The sequence below is a fragment of the Aedes aegypti genome, chromosome 3, assembly GCF_002204515.2.
Source record: "Aedes aegypti strain LVP_AGWG chromosome 3, AaegL5.0 Primary Assembly, whole genome shotgun sequence".
NCBI lineage: Eukaryota > Metazoa > Arthropoda > Insecta > Diptera > Culicidae > Aedes > Aedes aegypti.
The window spans coordinates 309,749,257-309,768,953 of record NC_035109.1 but is presented as its reverse complement, the minus strand read 5'-3'; the positions used below and the strand labels follow the sequence as shown (position 1 = coordinate 309,768,953).

At 39.0% G+C, this 19,697-nt stretch overlaps 1 protein-coding gene across 32 annotated transcripts in view; it reads left to right on the top strand.

The window, feature by feature from the left end:
* LOC5573475 (patronin) overlaps positions 1-19,697 on the top strand; it is a 345,347-nt gene that overhangs the window by 260,377 nt on the left and 65,273 nt on the right. For all 32 annotated transcript variants that reach the window (XM_021854707.1, XM_021854726.1, XM_021854719.1 and 29 more), the window contains 2 exons: positions 2,117-2,282; positions 3,972-4,339. In XM_021854707.1, the coding sequence (XP_021710399.1) occupies positions 2,117-2,282; positions 3,972-4,339 (534 nt within the window). The remainder of the gene's footprint in view (positions 1-2,116; positions 2,283-3,971; positions 4,340-19,697) is intronic.

Genomic DNA, 19,697 nt, shown 5'->3' with positions numbered 1-19,697 from the left:
CCTAGATTACTAGTTTGACTAGTCCTTGTTCTATGACAAGCTCCTCATGAGACCTCTAAAGAGATTTCGTATGGATTTCTGTAGATTTACAGCGAATTCTTTCAATCATTCCCAACAAATTTCTTGTAAGATCAGTTTTGAATTTATGGCAAGTAGGTTGATGGATAAATAAATGAAGAGGTACTTTAATTATACTTTGGCAGATTATTGTTCTTTACAAAATCTTAGATGGATGGTACTGGACAGAATTAAGAATTAATTGGCTGTTTTTCCATACAAAATGGTCAAGTTTTGCTCCAACTGACCTAAAATATTCACGACAAATTGCAATTAACTTCAAATTTGCCAAAAAAAAATTTCAAGACTTTTCATAGACAAACTTTTGAGTTGTTGCAAAACTCAAATGTTGACAAAAATTATTAAATTTTGATTTTGAAATAATTTTTAAATGGACAAACTTAGAGCACTAAGATATGGCTATGTTATTCAATTCAATAAGACACACAAGTTTGAAGAACAACAACTTTCAGCAAAACTGATTATTTTCAAAAATATCCCAAACATGGTTTTGTTATTTTTCGTAAAATTTTAGATTTTGATAACTCAAATAAGTTTTGTTTATAAAATGTTTTAATTTTATAGTAGAGTGAATTTCATGTCATGTATCAGCAGCGTTGAAAATCACTCCAAACAGACCAATAGAAACCGAGATCCAGACTTCAAAACTGAACCCATTTTTTATAGGAGAACAATTCTAGGGAATGGACATATTTTTTTATTTTTCAAGGAGCCGTTCGTATTTTTGTTCAAAACTCTTTCGAAATTCAAGTCGTTTTGAACTCACAAATGCTTTAAGGTGGCACGGGAGACCGTGTTATTTTCCCTATCTTTTGTCTCACTCTAACAATTATCATCAAAACTGTGTGGAAGCAAATCTCGAGTTTTAGTGAACCGATGAAGCTGAAAATTTATTGGGTTGTGCACTACATATATAGAATCATAGTGATACATTTTTCACGTCGATATATGGAGTGGTTCTTGAGATTTGCTTCTTCAAATGGATAGGGTGATTATGATGACGTCCCGTGCGGCCTTAAAATTCTATTCAAAATTATATATGAATAGCTTAGATCAAGTTCTCCAAAGTTGATCAAGCTACATCATACAGCTTCTTGGACCGAATATTTTGAAAGTCAAATCAAATATCGAAATCTCCTATCAAACGTCTGTAAAATATCAAGTCGCAGGATCATTTTGTTATCCGTTTCCAAATTATAAGGCAATCGGGAAAAATCCGGCAATTGGAACTGCTCTACGTGCCTTAAATCTATGGAGATACTGCCTGAAAACCCATGGCCTGATGGGAAATGTTTCAGGAGGAAGTTCACTACCCCCTTGTTTTCTATTCATCTACGTCGTTCTTCCTTTTACCGTAATTTTTTTTCCGTACGGTTTTCTTTTTTTTTTAACTGTCCCCACTGTAACCGTGCCTATTTCTCACCCTAGTGCTCTATGAGCACTTCCATAGCTACTGAAGTACGATGAATCGCTGAACTGCCTTGCAGCTGACTAATAGCAACCCTGTTTTATGCAGTTTGACTGCGCATATGGGACTAAATCTGCCAGTGGCTTCTTGGCTTTGGTAACAGTACCAGCTTCGCAGGCTCTACAAAATTATCTTCACTTACACAATTCCGCATTACCTCCCTGAACATGTCCGGATATGCCACGTTCGGTATTTCATCCAGACTGGGAGCTTTCTGGCACTCTCCTCTTCTACAAGCTCGTCGTTGAACATTTGCCGATCCTCGTCTGTTGCTTTTTCTTTTTGGGTTCAGAACTAAAAAATCGAAGGCAAAACCTCGAATAGATAAAAGGTAGCAATTGCAAGTTTGCATTGTGAAAAACATCGGAAGCTCTTTTTTAAAAATGGGAGTTTTGGAAAAAGGCTTTTGGTCTTCTTATCTGCTTTATTACGTCTTGCCTTTCGATCTTTTGTCATAAATTCATCTACTTGTGCTACGATAAATCTTAAAACTTGACTGAATTCGCCTTATCTCGACATAACCAATATCAATATGATTTCAATATATGTACGTCTCTTCTACCTAAACAGGACCCCCAGCAGGATGAGGTGAACGAGAAGGGTTTCTACATCTCGTTCGACAACGAGCAGCCAAAGCGACCGAAGCCTCCCCTCCGTACTAAGCGGTCACCAAAGAAGGACAAACTGGGCGACGGGATGGAACACAGCAAAGAATCCGAAAAACCCAGCCATAGAGGTGAGTATTCAAGAGTGTGTCAACCGGAAATCCCTTCAATGATTGTAATGACTGGGTCACCGACGACGACAACGATTTTCGGAATTTTAAATTGACTTTCTTTGGCCCCAGGTGCCGAGTTTAGGAGAAAATTTATGACTGTGGTGGAAAATTTTTCACTTTCGGTTTTTCGTTCCGAGTGTGTCTCTGTAACAACAACAAATAAATGAATGGAACTACGCCGTTGACGTAGTCGTGGCATCTCGTCCGAGGTATTTTCAACCGTAACGACACGAAATGTTGAAAGCGAGCCACCAATTCCCATTCCTTAGTAGTAGAGTTATCAGCTGATCGTATAAAGCGACTCGGAGACATGGGGGTAGCCAGAGGGAGCCATTGCCCCCGTTGATCGACGGAAACAATTTTCAAAATACAGTCAGGTATCCTATTAGACGCAACCACCCAATTTATGCCCACCGCGATTTCTCAGCTATCGTTCAATTGATTCTAGTGAAATTAGGGTATGGAGAATCAAAACGATCATTATATGTACTAAAATAAATAAACGTACGCAAAATGTCGTTATATTGAGTGACTTCCAAATATAATTTGAATGTCGTGATAGAGAATGGTCGAAAAAGAGAAATGTCGCTATAAAAGTTAAAGTTAGTATAGAAATTTGAAGGGACCTTTAGAAATGTCGTTATAGAGAGATTTGTCATAATAAAAGCTGTCGTTATTGGCAGTACATTGCATTTTCGACTTCTCTTTGCCCACTGTAATAGAATTAGGATGTTTTGAGCCTTTCACAGAACATTTCATGCCAAGTTTAGAATAATGCGTAAAATGTTGAAAAAAGTTATTTTGAGATGTATTGGTGTTAGGTTCTCCCAGATGGAATTCCTAACTACGCCCGCCCTGCCCGGAGGTGACCAGTTTATGTCTTAGATGCAGTGTGAGTCATGCTGGCGCAGTAAATATGGTACTCAATTTCTTTCATGGCCACGCTTCCGCTGCGCTTGAGTGACTTTGGCCATCCACCGATGCACACACATGTGGCGATTGGATGCGGAGCGCGCGCCGCAAGCGGCAGTGATGCGTTGATTTTCTGTTCCCTCACTCCCCCACATGGGCGCCATAAATTCCACTTTCCCATCGATAGCGATTTTCGTCAAATTTGTGCACCGTAAAATGAATGGGGTTTGGGTAGTACTTTGTTCAAAATTTTGTTCAGAACGCTATTTAACCACTGTATTTTTTAGAAATGCTATGTTTTTAAATATATTAGGGTAATTATCATTAATATTATTTGCTTTATTATAATAGTTTTCCGCCCTGTGCGAGTTCGCCTTCATAACAGGCTATGATGGATGATGAAATATCACACGAATGTTTCCAAGCAGCTAACATATTTCTCACAATCAATAGTACATATCTCATGCTTCATGCATCAATGAACTCAATAATCTTTGAACAAAGCCACTCAACTTTACGGTGCCACTATCGCCCAATCAGCTTCCCAGTATAACCAACTACTTGAAGCCAAGCAGACTTGGTGTTTCTGCACCGGCCCCCAAAAAGAAGGTCACGTTATCATAAACGATGCGTCCCATCGTCGTCGTTGTTTCTCATCATTATTGGGCCCCCCTTTTCCTCTTGTTGCCGTTTCTCTCAACCGTAACCGTGCGTGTTTCCTCTGATGTGTTTCAGAAAACAATCAAAACAATTTCGGCACCTTTAGCGTGAAGACCGCGAACAGTTTCTCGGCCAATTTCAACGAGGAGCAAGTGGTGAGCCGCAAGAGCATAATCGACAGTGCGAGTTCCCCGTTCGAAACGGCGGCCACCGGAAGCAGTCGGGCCAGCAACAACAACATGGCGGCCACAATGGAGCGAGACATTGGCGAGCGGAGGCACCTGGAGGATGTAACGAATCACACCAGCACCGGCAGCAATGCGATGAACAACAACAATATCCACCATTACAATAATAACAACGGAGATGGGTATGGCAGCGAGAACGAGAATCAGCGGAAGGCCAAATTAGTGATAGGGAACGATGAAGGCAATCTGGATCCGGTGAGTATTTAACTTTTCATGTTTTGTCGTACCTATATATTAGTAATAACGCAGGTCAGTGATACTTCTAAGGGTTTGTCAGTGTGTTTCGTTTGGAAGTTTCAAACTTTCAAATACTTTTAAGAACTGATATGAGTTTTCCAATTGTAATAGCGCATAATTTACCATCATTGCTCAATAGAATGGATTGTGTTCTTGAAAGCTTGGCGGAACAGAAAAATACTCAATAAAACAAAATAGTTCTAAAAATGATGCAGTTGAGTCGGCGAAGAAGTTCAACACATTTGAATATACTCTTAGGACATCTTCAGCTTCAGCAGTCGAAGTAGAAGTTGAAAATTAAGGTGGAAATTTCTAGAAGATATAGCTGCTGAAAGATTTTTTTGTATTTTTAGTATTTTAATGTTCCTGGAAAAAAAAAATGCCGCTAAGGATGTTTGAAGAATATCCACAACAATAGTAGCATTGATGAACCAATATTCGGAAACTTTCATGGAAGGCTAAGTTATCTAAAAACTTGTTTCGATAAACTTCAGCAAAAATGTTTTTAGTAAACGAATTATCTGAAAAAAGTTCTGGATTTAAAGGTTCAAAAGTTCCTGGAAAGTAATTTGGAAACAGATTCTGGAATGATTTATGGTATAAAAAGTAGGTGGTCACTATTTTTAACGGAAGGCCTTTACAGTTCCTATTTTAGCCAAGGTGTTTATGGTCCCTTTTTCGTCTTTCTGCTTCCAGCTTACAATACTCTGATACCAATATTCCACAGCTTATTCCGGAATTTCTTCTCAGATACTTCGGGGAATTTTCGAATTATTCCTCCGGATTACTCCGGAAATTCTTTCACCAATTGTTTTAAAATACTTTTAGAAAGATATCTTCAGAATGTGCTCCAGAAAATCCTAGAGCACTACAACGCTACTGCATCCAGTAATACCCACAGGGATTACTCTGTAGACTTGATCAGGAACTGTCCCAAGATTTCTTGTATAAAATGTTACACAGATTCTCTCATTGATTTGATTAGGATTTACTCCAAAGATTTCCATAGGAGTTCATCTCATAAAATCCACAAAGGTTTATTCCAGAGTTTGAGGAAAATCGTTGAAGGCTTTTTTTCAAGACCTCATACAAGATTTTTTCCAAGGCTATACCGATTTTTTTCAGTTGTTTTTCTAAACATTTTTATATGGATTATTGAAAGGGCTTCTTGGTGGGGATTGCTCATCAAACCTTCCGGTCCGCCTCATAGTTACGTACTATTTGGTGCTGGGTGTAGTTCTTGTTTTTCCAGCTGTATTGAAAAGCATGAGCCATACAATTGGATCTTTCTTTAGCAGAAAAGAACCGAAATGTCTATCGACGACCGGTGATTGCTAGCAGATATAGTGGAGAGCTTGTCTTGATACGTTCATCGCTTCAAGCTAGTTGAAAAACTGAATACACTGATTGCCTGTCGATCAGAGCCGAACTAGGCATAGATCGTATACATACATCTGAATCTACATGTCTCCGATGTATTACATCGTTCCAGGTGGGAGTTATCTGATATGTGAATATGGTACCATAACAGAATTTTTCATCTGGATGAAGTGATAAATCATAATATTCCGCAAACTGTATCACACATCTACAGAATGTATTGCGTGAAGTTAAGACACAGCAGAGTATTGGGTACATAGGACCAAGTCCCTGCCGGGTAGCGCGAAACTGATGAGCGATAGACAATAGAATCAACAACACTGCCATAAGGGATAGTAAGCATGTGACTATTGTCGAAACTATGATTAGGAGGCAAATCAACATCCCAAGATCAATTTTTTGTTACAACCCAATGTAGGTATTGTTAAATTAGGCTGTAGAAAATGATAAATATCTGATCACTTAGGAATGTTTTGCAAGGTAATAAATGCTCGTAGTCTGTTTTCTTCGAATACATATGTATAAATTGTTAAAATTGCCGAATAATACGCGGAATTTATTAAACGGATCATGAAATTAGGACTGAAATCATAATGATGATAGATTATCAACTTTCCTTTCGTCGTGCTATTTGTTACCGTTAGAATCACCAAACTGATTGGTTTCCCACTACATACACCAATACAACAGCACGAAAACTGAAGTATTATAATCGCGCGTTGAAACTTATTCAATATCCATATATTACTTTAATAGTGAATTCTTGTATAAATAACAGAATCATCAACTTCTTAAACATTCTTTAACTGAAAACAGGATGCTTGTTTTATTAAACATGCTCAATCTGCACCTAAAACCTCGGATCCAAATAGTTTTCTAAATAAAAATTGTGTCTAAATAAAACGTGTAGGCCAACAAAACATAATTGAGTAGGAGTTTACAAGTTACTTAGGGACTTGAAAGCACATGAAAAGCAGTTTAAATTAATCTATTAGTAGATCAACACTAATGCTCACATTTTTATATTCTCATTTCATCATGGTCCTCATTGCTCGAGCGGAGATGAACACCCTGGAGATGGAAAAAATCGACAGCGCTACGATAAGGAAACGTAACAGATGAGAAACTATCGATACATTTATCAATTATAAAACCCCGTTTTAATGTTAACACTTTGTTTCTGTTTTTTTCGTTTCAGCAATCAAACAACCGAACCAACTCTACTATCTTTTCATTTCTTCTTCGTTATACTTATAGTCCCTCTGGCACTGAACCGAGTGGTGCGCCTTCCGCTTTTATTAGCGCTGTCTTTGCTGTACGTTGAGCATGGTGTCGGAGGTGGTGTGCTCTGTAGAACATCTGATGTGCTACACGGCACGCCACTTCCGGCATTTTGTTTGGCGTGCGGGATGGGCAGTGCTGGTGATGAGGTGGAGGGCGCTATTCGGTTTAGTGCCAGAGGGACTATATCTATTTAATGTATCTGAAACTCGTGGGACCGCTTTAATTCCGGCGCCTGCTTGTGGAAGAACCCGGTGTGCTAAACGGTATAGGACATGTTAACGGGGGAGGCTTGGTAGGTCCTCACCCAGCCCGTGTCTAGATTGGCGGACAATTGTCTGCCAGGGTGTGGATTGAGCAATTACAATTACAATTATTGAAAGGGCTTCTTGTTTTTTTCCAAAAAAAAATATGCATGAATCCCAAAAGAACGAAAATTTTAGAGAAAATCGATGAAAGAGTCACTGGATGATTTTCTGGAGACATAGGACATTGAGCTTCAGCATGAACTTGATTGGCCGCCCATGATTGCTACTCCAGTATCGCCAGATCATCTGCACATTAATAAGGAACCTACTAGATGACTGCTTGTGACTAACAGACACCTTCAGTGTATAAGTGCTGTTAATCTTCTATTTTTAGGGGAAAATGGCGCCCCCTTTTTTTAAGCAAAAATGGCACTCTGTAGACCGTATATACCACTGCGTCTACACCAGTTCATGCGGAAGGTGTAGGGAGGGTAATTTTATGGCAAAGAGGCTTGCATTGTTGGTTAGCGCTGCCTATGTATCAGGCGTAACGAAAGGCGTGCTATTATGATGGAAGAATAGAAGCGTAGGCAATTTTGGGCATGGAAGCGTAGGGAAAATTTGAATCTAAAGTCATCTGTGGGCAACTACCTGAATTATTTTTCTGATGCGATTTATAGATGCGAGCATAAAAAAACACAATGTAATGTGATCAGTAATATTGGTTGTCATGTCACAAAGAATTTAATAAAAGCTATTAGAAATATCCTTATTGAAAATTTAGTCGGATTCTTTGATAAATCCGTACAAAAACTTGTCTACTTTTTGTCTAACGTGTTTTAAACAATAAAAATCTTTTAAACAAAGCTAGTTGACATAACATTCATAATTACAAAGAAAATAAACTTCTATGCTGACTATCTACGCGCGCATGAGATTTTTTTACTAGTGGCTTTTCGTACTCATGTTGCGTCCACTAGAGCAGCGAGCTCGATTTTGCGCACAGGGGTCATTTACACCCGATACCTTCAGGGCCGTAAGGGGACCACTTAGCGTCAACGTACGCACTGCAACTTTTTACCTGATTTTTTTCTTATTAAAACGAGGACTTTACAATAACGAACTTATAACATTTCGCATTTTCGAAGAATAAGGGACGGCCTACTCCGCACCCTTTTTGCATGAAACGTTAAACTATGAAAGACATGTCCTGATGCATCTTTCCCCCTTTTTAAATCTCATTTAGAAAAGTGCAGTCAAAAACACGAATTGGTTTAAATTGTTTTCTGAGCAACTGGTTCATTACCGGTTTAAAAAATTTCATGAGAACAGAAACATTTCATTTGAAACTATACCCGGATTTTTGCAGACACTCGCAAATTAGTTTTTCAAGTATAACTCTAAGCAATCCGTTAGAAATTTTCAAGAGAATGTCTCGGGATTCCTGTTTTTCCTTGTCAAACAAATGAAAAAAAAAAAAAAATCAAAAACACAAGGCTTAAAGTTTATGATATTTATTCTAACATATATTTATATATATATACCTATATAAATCTTTAAAAATGTTAATGTAGAGCAATCCAAAGCTCTTAAAGCAAAATTTCTGAACAGAATTTTAGAATGAATGTCCCAAGAATTCTTTGAAAAATGTTTTTTTAGAATTCATGAAGAAATCACTAGAAAACTGTCAAAAACAAGAACTATCTTCGAGTAATTTGGTTGGTTCTGTTTTTGTAGATGATTTTGATGAGTACGCCAACGATGACAAATCCAAGTATGGTGGAGAATGAAAATCCACCGAATGTTGTCCACAGTTTGAAATGTAAACTGTCTTGCCTCAGGTAAACGTGATTTAGTTGTTGTCGGTTACTAACTGTTGTTTTGCTGATTGTTGCGATATCATGTTGTTTGTGTAAATTCCATTCGATAAAGCTGTTGTGAAATGCTCCATGTATTACCTCCGTATCAACGGTCATTTCTGTGCTGGTGAAAGACTGGTTGTTGAAGTGAACTGTACAGTTTCGAAATATAACGATGAAATTCCCGGTTATGTTTCTATCCTCTGGTCCACAATTTGTACTTAGTGTGTGATTTTTTGCATTCGAGATAATGACTGTGTTCTCGTTAGCAAGCTGTTGCGTTGTTTCGTCCTTGAAGATAGAATTGCATTTAGACCGTTTTCCCAGTATAATGTTCTGAATACATTCGTCTTCGAATTCTTTGATGTTGGATGATCTTTGTACAAAATCTCTGGGATTAGCTGTTGTGAAAAGCCTATGACCGTGCCGTATGATGTGGCTCGGGTATGATTTGATGATCTGGTTGTCCACAATGAGTGGAAAAATTCTGATGACGGTTGATGTTGAGTTTTTCAGGTGGGGGACATGTAATATGTAGAGCAGGTCTCCTTGATTCACTGCAATTTTGGGGGTGACGAATTGTAGTGCTTCGTCCGGAATGTTGACTTCTATACCTTGTTCATGGAGGGTGGATTTGATGACGTTCACTTCGCGGGTTGATAACATTTTGTTGTTGGTGGCGGAAATTTTGGAAAGGGTGACTGCTTCTTGAATGTTATCCAAAAGTTCGTTGATGACGTCTACGTTCAGCATGATTGTGATGGCGTCCAAAACCTCCAAATTCGCCTTGTTATTGTTGATCACATTGGCCATCTGGTTGATTGTTCCTGTTAGCTGTGCAATCCGTTTATTAATGCTCTCGTTTATCCTGTATTGGTAGTTGTTCTGGTCGATGATCTCATTCATAGTGGAGTTTATGATGTACATGTCCTGGGCGTCGGGTGATCCAGCAATCCATTTCCATGCCGTGCCTATGGAGTCCCATCGTCGGTGCCGATGAGTTTGCTGTGGCTTCAGTCCATATAGAGTCGAGTACAGTCGTTTGACCCTAAACTTTATCACTTCGTGTAATTCATTTTTAGGTGTTAGTTTATTATAAAAAGTGTTAGTGATTTGCTCTATAGCCTCCTCAATAGCTAAATTGATCGGGTGTATAATTTTTATGGATCCCGTTTGAATTTTGCAATCTGTAATTTTTATCTGAGCTATGGGATCGTTCATTGTTTTTATAATTTTTAAAAGTGGTTCGCATGATAATAATTCGAGTGTTATACAAAGCAAAACGAGAAGGCAGGGCATCTGTAATTTAAGGGTTAGTGTGTTAGTTTGTTAGAATTTGTTATTATAACTAAAATGAATCGGAAACAGTATCCCCCCTTTAGATCCGAAAGTCCCTTTTCGGTTATCAAAATTTAAAGTTAGCATGGATTTAGAGTTTTCTTTTCCTTTTCAAATTTGATTTATGGAGCCTAATGTTTCTTTGATCGATAATTGTTTTCCTCCTATTGTTTTTGACTATTTGTTTTCTGAATTTTGCTTTCTTTTTGTTAGGGATACCGGTAGTTTTTACGTAAATTTTGTCATGTTCTTCGAAGTTAGGATCTTCTTCTCTGAACTTGTTTCGTGCATCAACTTGCTTTTTCTGTCTGGCCTCGAGTTCTTAATCATTGATTCATAACCCTCGGACAGGCTATGCACGCAATGTTTAGTGGCATTATCTAATGCCAATTTATCAATGATGTCAGCTAATAGTTCTTGACATTCATTGTAGAATTCGGTTATGCTTTTTCTATTTTGTTGGAGGTAGGTTATTTGCGAGACAAGATCACATAGATCTCGTTTGTCTCCGAAATATTCGATCAATACCTTTTTGATGGCATCCCATTCACACTCGGTATGCCTGCAGACGAGAGCTTGACTAGCTTCGTCTGTAATTTTGTCTCGGATTACGCTCACCCATAGTGGCATGACAGCGTCAATTTCCACAGTAGAGGAGCAGAGACTCTTTGCGTGCTCAAGCTTCTTTTCTACAGAAGTTATCCACGCTGATAGAGATTTATTATCTCCTTTATACGGAACAATCAGCTTGATTGAGTCCGGAACACGAGACGGGTTAAAGGAAGCCACTCTGTTTGGTGTTGTTACCATCCTAGAGGGTCCTACTTCCAGTTCGTCTAATCTGCTTTGCGTCAGCGAGGCTATTTGCAACCTCTGCTGTTCGAGTTGGGCAGCTAGTTGCTCAATCGAACGGTTTGGTGCAGCCTCTTCGCTGTCTTCGCGTTCTTGTGAGAGTGAGGCGATCTGCAACCTCTGCTCTGTAAGTTGAGCGGTGAGCTGTTCGATTTGTCTCGATAGCTCTTCCGTCATTCTTCTTGTTTGCATGAACTTCACGAATTAAAAATTTGGAAACGGTTTCCGAAAGGAATTCTCTTAATTCTCAAAATCCCGATCGATTGATACGAGGATTTTGGTTCGCTAATTAAAAATTACTGTTAACCGGAGAAATTTTGTGCGCTAATCCCCGTTACTTCACTAATCTCACTACACGGAAAAAAATCCGTTGCCGGATTCATGAACAAAAAGTCATGATTTCATAAAATTTTATGTTTCATGATATCATGACTAAAAGTCATGAAATCGTGATTATTATGCAAGAATTCGTATGCTCAGGGCGTTACACAAATCTAACTGTCACTTTCTTCACCTAAGTCAACGTGTCTCGTGGCGATCGGTGATCTTTTCTAGTGAAATTATAAAAAAAATGTTTTGAAAAAGTTTAAATTCTTCGGAATCTTGTCATCATATCGATGACATTCTTGGTGAAATTCTCGTGAGTTCCAACATTGTTTCACGACACAATCAATGTACTTACTTAATCGCGACTTTGCAGAACCGGGCAATGTTTCACTTTGAGCGAAGATTTTGCTTGACAAGCTCATCGGCGATTTTAACAGTTCGGATGTGATGCATACCCCACGTCCTATAACAGAGCAGGTCACAAAAGGCCTTCGGGAGCCGGATGATCTAGTTCCACTTTCCACATCCGCAGAGTTGTTAAGGAGTGTTCCATGACTCATGCAATCCACCAGCCCAGGGACCATTTACCAATTCAATTGATGCTCGAAACAATATTTTGCGTACAAACCTAACCACCGAATGTTCGCGTTCCTGCTAAAGATGTCACACTCGTTAGGTTGACTTTTGTGGAATTTTTTCACGGTTTATTACGAAACTATCGGCACAAAAGTAGTAAAACTTTGTTTTATTTGTTTACCAATGGCAAATATAAACTGGGATCTAAATTGACGTATAATGTTTCGTTTTCATGAACTGAGTTCATGATTCAGGGATTCTGCTTCATGATTTCATGACTCAAGTTGCCACTTTTCAGCACCAAAATTGGAATCATAAATGACAGGCATCTGAATGCATGAAAAGTGCTTATGTTTTCATGACCTGTGTTCATGATATCAGATCCTGCTTCATGATTTCATGACCGAAATTGCCACTTTTCGTATCAAAAATAGGAATCATATATGACAGGATCGAAGCGTGCCGTGCTTCAAATCGGACGCGAAAATGTTTTTACTGCTGTCAAATTAAAAAAAAAAAAAATCTTTCCGGTTTTAATATCTAATAATATTAGAAAACAATTGTTATGTTCAAAAAAGTGAAAAAGTGATAGTGGAAAAATTGAAGTGATTTCGTTGACTCGTGTTCTAGGTACTGTGAATCAAATGGTTTTTGGCTGTCTCATGCTTCGCAACGAACCGTCCGGAATTTACATGCAACACAGGATTTCAGAGAACCAATCCGGTGAGTTTGTTCCAGTTTGATGCTTTTTCTTTTGTAAGTTTTAGGGACCGTATTTTTTGTGCGTTGTGGAACTCCGGTCGTTTCTTGAACGAAACATATTTTTTCCGGAGTTAGATATTTTTGTTCGGTTCGCGTGTTCTGTTCGGGCGGGTGTAACGCAGCTTACAATGGTTTGTGAGTGCTTTTTTAACCGTTCGATGACCCTGGAGGGATCGATTCTGCTTTTTGTATAATTCTGAGCAGAAAAACATAGTGTGTTGTCCTCACTGTTTAGTTCAAACGCGCTTCCTTTCTTTTTTCGATTATCCTAGAAACTGTACCATCGGTCCTTTTTTTTATTGGCATTTTTATTTTTTTTTTTTACGGTCGGCGTTGTTTGTGTTTTAAGCGCATTATTATCTTTTTTTTTACAGACGATGACCCTGGAGGGATCGGTTTTGTTCTATTTTTGGCTATTGAGCAAATAAATATTACCGCACAATCAAGAGTCATTACTCCAAATACTATTTATACAATAAATAAACTGTTGCTTTCTCTTTTGATTACCGGAATTCAAAAGACTAAATAATCACCACCTAATCACAATTGCTCTGGGTCCATCGCTAGCTTCTCAGGCGAATCCTGACGTGACCTTATACCCCTCCCAACCCCCACCTCCGTAGCACTTATGAGGGCGTCGCTGAGTCGGTGGCCTCTCATTAAGTAAGTGCTACATCAACATATCCTTCCCCTATCCTAAGTTACGGTAAAGATGGGCGTGGCCGGGAATAGCAATATTCATGCTTTTAATATTCTTGTTTATGATTAGAATAAGGTATACTCCCCTGCCTTGTTCCTGAAAGCAGTCAGGATGAGATTATTAAAAAGAAACATGAATGTTGCTAGTATCCAATCTACGAAGTATACCGTAACAACGCTAACGCTATTCTAACATATATTGCAAAGATTCCTTTGTAAATTCCTAAAAAGTTTCTCAAGTAATTTTTCCTGGATCCCTCTATGTATTTTTCTAAGAGTTCCACAAAAGGTGCATTGAATTTCTCAATATTACCTCTAGAATTTCATCGGGAATAACACTCAGAATTTGTCAAGGGATTCTTTTAGGAATATAGTCAATGTTTATTTCAGGAATAAATTCAGAATTGTTTCAAAAGTGATACGACCGGATTTTTTTTTTATAAATTATCCCAAGATATTTATCTCGACATTACTCCAAGCATTTTTACTGTTACACACGCTCTACAATTCTGTCAATAATTCCGCCATCGAACTCTTTGGAGGAATTTCATTAGAGATCGTTTGCGAAAATTATCCACGGATTTCTACAAAAGCTCTTTCAACGATATCACTGAATACAAAACTAAAAATTATTTTTATAAGTTTTTTTTTTAAATATTTGAATGATTCTTTCAAACCCCTACAACAGAGATTCATATAAGAGCAACTCCGTGGATTCCTTTCGACACTCCTCTCTTCTCAACACTTCTTAGAGCATAATTTAAAACATTCCTCCAGAATTTTATCCATAGAATTCTTCAATTTTGTTTTACAAGAATTCCTGAAAAATCCATCCAAAAATCTCTTCATGAATTTCTTCTAAAAATACATCAGAATTTTTTTTCACAAATTTTTTTTGCTGAAATTCATGGAATCCAGGAAGTTATATCTTGAGAATACTAGTTTGTATTCTGTAGATTAATTTTTGGTAGTGATAAATTATAACTACAAAAATAAATCCCTATGAAATATCATCCAGAAGTTTTTTCACGATTTTTTTCTAAACACACTTCTGATTTTTATTTTAGAATGCATTTTAAGGATGTATTCCGGATTTTTGTTCTAAGCATATCACTTGCAGAACCTATTAGATTCCAGGAATTAATTTCTTGAGAAATATTCTTTGGATTCGGCAGATTAATTTTTGGTAGGGATGTTCAATAATACACAGGGAAAATTATTGAACAATTTTCAATTATCTAAAGAATTTTGCAAACTTCTTCAAAGAAGCCCAATCCACATTCCTGTAGAAATTGTGAGGATAAACACATTATTGGAAAACCATTGGAGTATATGTTTTAAATCCCTGCCTATGAAAATGATGGAGATGTTTTCAGTGGACTTTCTGTTTTGGTGTGATGCTTGTTTTGATTCCAGAAAGAAAAAGGATTTTTTGGAAGGATTTCAAAAAGGGTTCTTGAGAGAACTCACAGATTCGAACTTTTTGATTAGTTTCAGTTTGTATTACCGTAAAACGGGTAATTTTGATAGTGCGAGACCCACAACATCTAAACGAAATAACAAAGTTTCTGTTAATCATTTAAGAAAAACGAATGCAAAAATTAAGAGTATTAGTATGGCACTTCATGTCAAAGCTATTTTCGTTGGAATCAAGTAAATTTGAGAATTAATATGCAAATATTAAAAATTTATAAGATTTTAGCATTTTTGTAACGCTTACGAACAATCTGTTCTACGATCACTATTTGATGAAGTCATAATAAGTTCGTCATTTATCCTTGACAGCCTAGTTTCCTGGGCTGCTTGGGCACGTCAGGAGTTAATCATCAATATTAACCTCCTTTTCTCGAGCAGCCTAGATAGCCGCGTAGTGTCGGCAGCGGTTGTTTCAACTGGCTAAGAATTAACACTACGGACTGCCTGTTCCGGTGGTAAAAGTCCACCTCACTGGTGACCCCTAATTTATGGTGTGATGCGTACCGTGCCTAGGTATGAATGGTTAGGGGGGTCTAAATAAAACCTAACCGCTAACGGAGCCTGTGGGGTACCAGGGCGCCCCCCACAGTATTGAGGCCTTCCTGTGCTACCCGGAGCAATGGTGCAGGTGACCTTGTGATTCTCCGAGATAATCGGCTGCCCTTCTTCAGTCTCTATCCTGAGGCTTAATAAGGGTGGGATTATGAATATGTTGACATTTAATATAAATTATCACCTATATGGATTCGCATTATGCGTTTTACACAGTGTATTCTGTGCTCTTTCGCCTTTGGCGACTTTAAATAGATACCGATCTGGTGTTTTCGTTGCTGGTCTTTTTCGTGCTGAGATTGCAAAAAGCTTAATCCTGCCTAGTTTGGGTAGTGGCTACGGTTAGGTTAGCTCAGATCAATCTTCAGCATAAAAGAACAGCAACGATCAATCTTTGCAGACTCATGCAAAATGGTGCAGCCCAAGTGGCGCTAGTTCAAGAACCCTACTTTCGTAGAGGGAACTTCTATCTAGGTAACCTTGTGGACCCAGTTTTTGCTACTTTCAGCAAACTTGAAATGGCAAACTCGCGCTCCATGCCTCGCGCATGCGTGCGCGTAAATAAAGCAATCGTTGCTACACTCATTTCTGAGTTGACGACCAGAGATGTATGTGCTGTCACAATTGATGTTTCTGTTGGTGACCTCAACAGGAAATACGTCTATTGTTCGGTATATTTACCACATGATGAATCATCCCCAACGGATGACTTCAAACGAGTTGTCGTACACTGCGTAACAAAAGGCCTTCCGCTGATTGTGGGCAGTGATGCCAATGCTCATCACATCATCTGGGGCAGCTCGAATATCAATTTGAGAGGCTCCAGTCTGATGGAATACTTAAGTAGTACAGACCTTGGATTACTTAAAATAGGCAATCGCCCAACCTTCATGGTTTCTAATGGAGAAGAAGTGTTAGACATAACGCTCTGCTCGAATAGAATCAGTCACGAGTTGACGAATTGGCATGTATCAGATGAGGAATCATTATCTGATCATCGCTACATCTTCTTTGAACATTCAAATGTAACTGCGCAGACTTTGCGTTTTAGGAATCCCCGATCAACAAACTGGGAACTCTATATTGAATTGGTTGCGACCAAATTTCATGGATATTCTCCGTCCATTGAAAATCCAAGTGATCTGGATGATGCCGTTGATACTACAACATCCTACATTATGGAAGCTTTTGAAGAAGCATGTCCTCTGCGGTCTGTAAAGACTACAAGAGGGACCCCATGGTGGAATTCCGATCTGACTAGACTCAGGAAACAATGTAGAAGGAGTTGGAACAGACGCCGTTCAGCTGGATCAGAGTCGTTCAAGTCGGCTCGCAAGGCTTACAAGAAGGCTCTTCGTTCTGCTGAACGATTCGGCTGGAAAAACCTTTGTACAAATGTTTCCAGTTTGAGTGAAGTCAGTCGGCTGAACAAAATCTTTGCAAAATCTAAGGATTTCCAAGTGAACGAAATTCGCTTACCTAATGGTGACTTTACTTCTTCCGATGAAGAAGTTTTAGAATGATTATTCAATACACACTTCCCCGGATGTGTGGACATAGCATCTACGGATGAACCAAATGTCTTTTCATGTAGTTACGAGTCTCTGGCCTCGGCTCGCAGTATCGTAACTACTGAATCGATTCAATGGGCACTTAATAGTTTTGCTCCTTTCAAATCTCCAGGAGCGGATGGGATTTATCCTGTTCTGCTCCAAAAGGGGTTTGAGTTTATCAAACATGTTTTGATAAAGCTACTTGTAAGCAGTTTTGCTACCGGGTATATTCCCAGATCCTGGCGTGATATTACTGTAAAGTTTATCCCGAAAGGAGGACGTGCGTCGTATGAAGAAGCGAAGAGTTTTAGACCAATCAGTCTGACCTCTTTTCTTCTGAAATGTCTGGAACGCATTATCGATCATCACATCCGTGATGTTTATTTGGCAAACATGCCTCTTCATGTGAATCAACATGCTTACCAATCTGGAAAGTCCACTGTGACTCTTTTACACAAAGTTGTATACGATATCGAGAAAGCATTCGCTCAGAAGCAATCCTGCTTGGGTGTTTTCTTGGATATTGAGGGTGCCTTTGATAACGTGTCTTTCGATGCCATATTGGAAGCAGCACGAAATCATGGGCTACCTACAACGATTACCAATTGGATTCATCAAATGCTCAAAAACCGACATCTCTTCTCGACATTGCGTCAAGCAGCGATTCGAAAATTGAGTGTTTGCGGATGCCCCCAAGGGGGAGTCTTGTCACCACTTTTGTGGAATATCGTAGCAGATACGCTATTGAGGCAACTTAATAATAGCGGTTTTCCAACATATGGATTTGCCGACGACTATCTAGCTCTGATAGTTGGTATGTGCATAAGCACCCTATTCGACCTGATGCAAAGTGCTCTTCAGGTAGTCGAGAGTTGGTGTCGCCAATATGGCCTTTCGGTTAATCCGAATAAAACATCTATTGTTCTGTTTACGGAAAGACGAAACCGCGATGGAATTCGACCTTTACGTCTTTTTAGCACTGAGATTAATGTGACTGATCAAGTAAAGTATGTCGGAGTCATTCTAGATTCCAAACTTTCATGGACACCTCACATTGATTTCAGAGTCAAAAAAGCTTGCATGGCCTTCGGTCAATGCCGGCGTACCTTTGGTAAAACTTGGGGCCTCAAACCCAAATATATCAAATGGATTTACACAACAGTTGTTCGACCAATATTGGCATATGGATGTCTTGTGTGGTGGCAAAAGGGCGAAGTGAGAACAATCCAATCAAAATTGGGCCATCTCCAAAGGATGTGCTTGATGGCGATGTCTGGTGCGTTCTCCACAACTCCCACAGCAGCGCTCGAGGCCCTTGTCGACGTTGCGCCACTACACATATATCTTAAACAAGAAGCACTTTCTTGCTCTTACCGTTTATGGGTACTGGATCTACTGGAGAAAAATCCAGTGAATCGTAGATCTACACACACTTCGTTGTTTCCACTTTTGGTGAATTGGGACAAAATTGTCCTTGCTCCAAGTGATCTCACAATTGCTTGTCACTTTCCTTACAGGACATTTATCACACAATTCCCTTCACGGGAAGAGTGGACGTCTGGCTATTTGGAAAGAAATATATCAAACAATATAGTATGTTACACTGATTGCTCCCTTCTTGAAGGTAGAGCTGGTACAGGAGTATATTCTCGTGAGCTAAGGCTGAATCAGTTTTACTCACTTGGTAGAAACTGCACCGTTTTTCAGGCGGAAATATTTGCTCTTATGTGTGGAGTGCAATCAGCACTTCAACAGCGCGTAATGGGTAAAGTCATATACTTCTGTTCAGATAGTCAGGCTGCTATAAAAGCTCTCGCTTCGGCCAACTCAAGGTCGAAGCTTATTATCGCATGTCGAACTCAAATTGAGGAACTGAATTCAGTTAACTCCGTAAACCTTGTATGGGTACCTGGCCATTCTTCCATCGTTGGAAATGAATTGGCTGATGAGCTAGCTCGCGATGGAGCATCGCATGACTTCATTGGCCCTGAGCCGGCTATTCCAATTTCGAAGTGCTGGGTGAAGCTTCAGATAAATTCTTGGGCGGCAACTCAGCACAAGCAATATTGGAATAGTTTGGAGTCATGTCGTCAAACAAAATTGTACATTACTGAGCCATCTCCAAGGGTGGCGAAGTATTTAACAAATCTGTCAAAGCAGAATTGCAGTCTCTTGGTCAGAGCGTTGACAGGCCACTGCCGACTCAACTATCACATGGCAAATATTCAGCGTGCTGACTCATTTGTGTGTGACAGTTGTGACTCCGATTATGGAACTTCGTATCACCTGATATGTAACTGTCAATTTTTTGCGCAAATGCGATTCCAATTACTTGGTAAACACTTATTAAGTGAAACTGAATTCAGAAACCTGAATCTTCAGGACATTCTGTTATTCTTAACCCGCTGTGGTA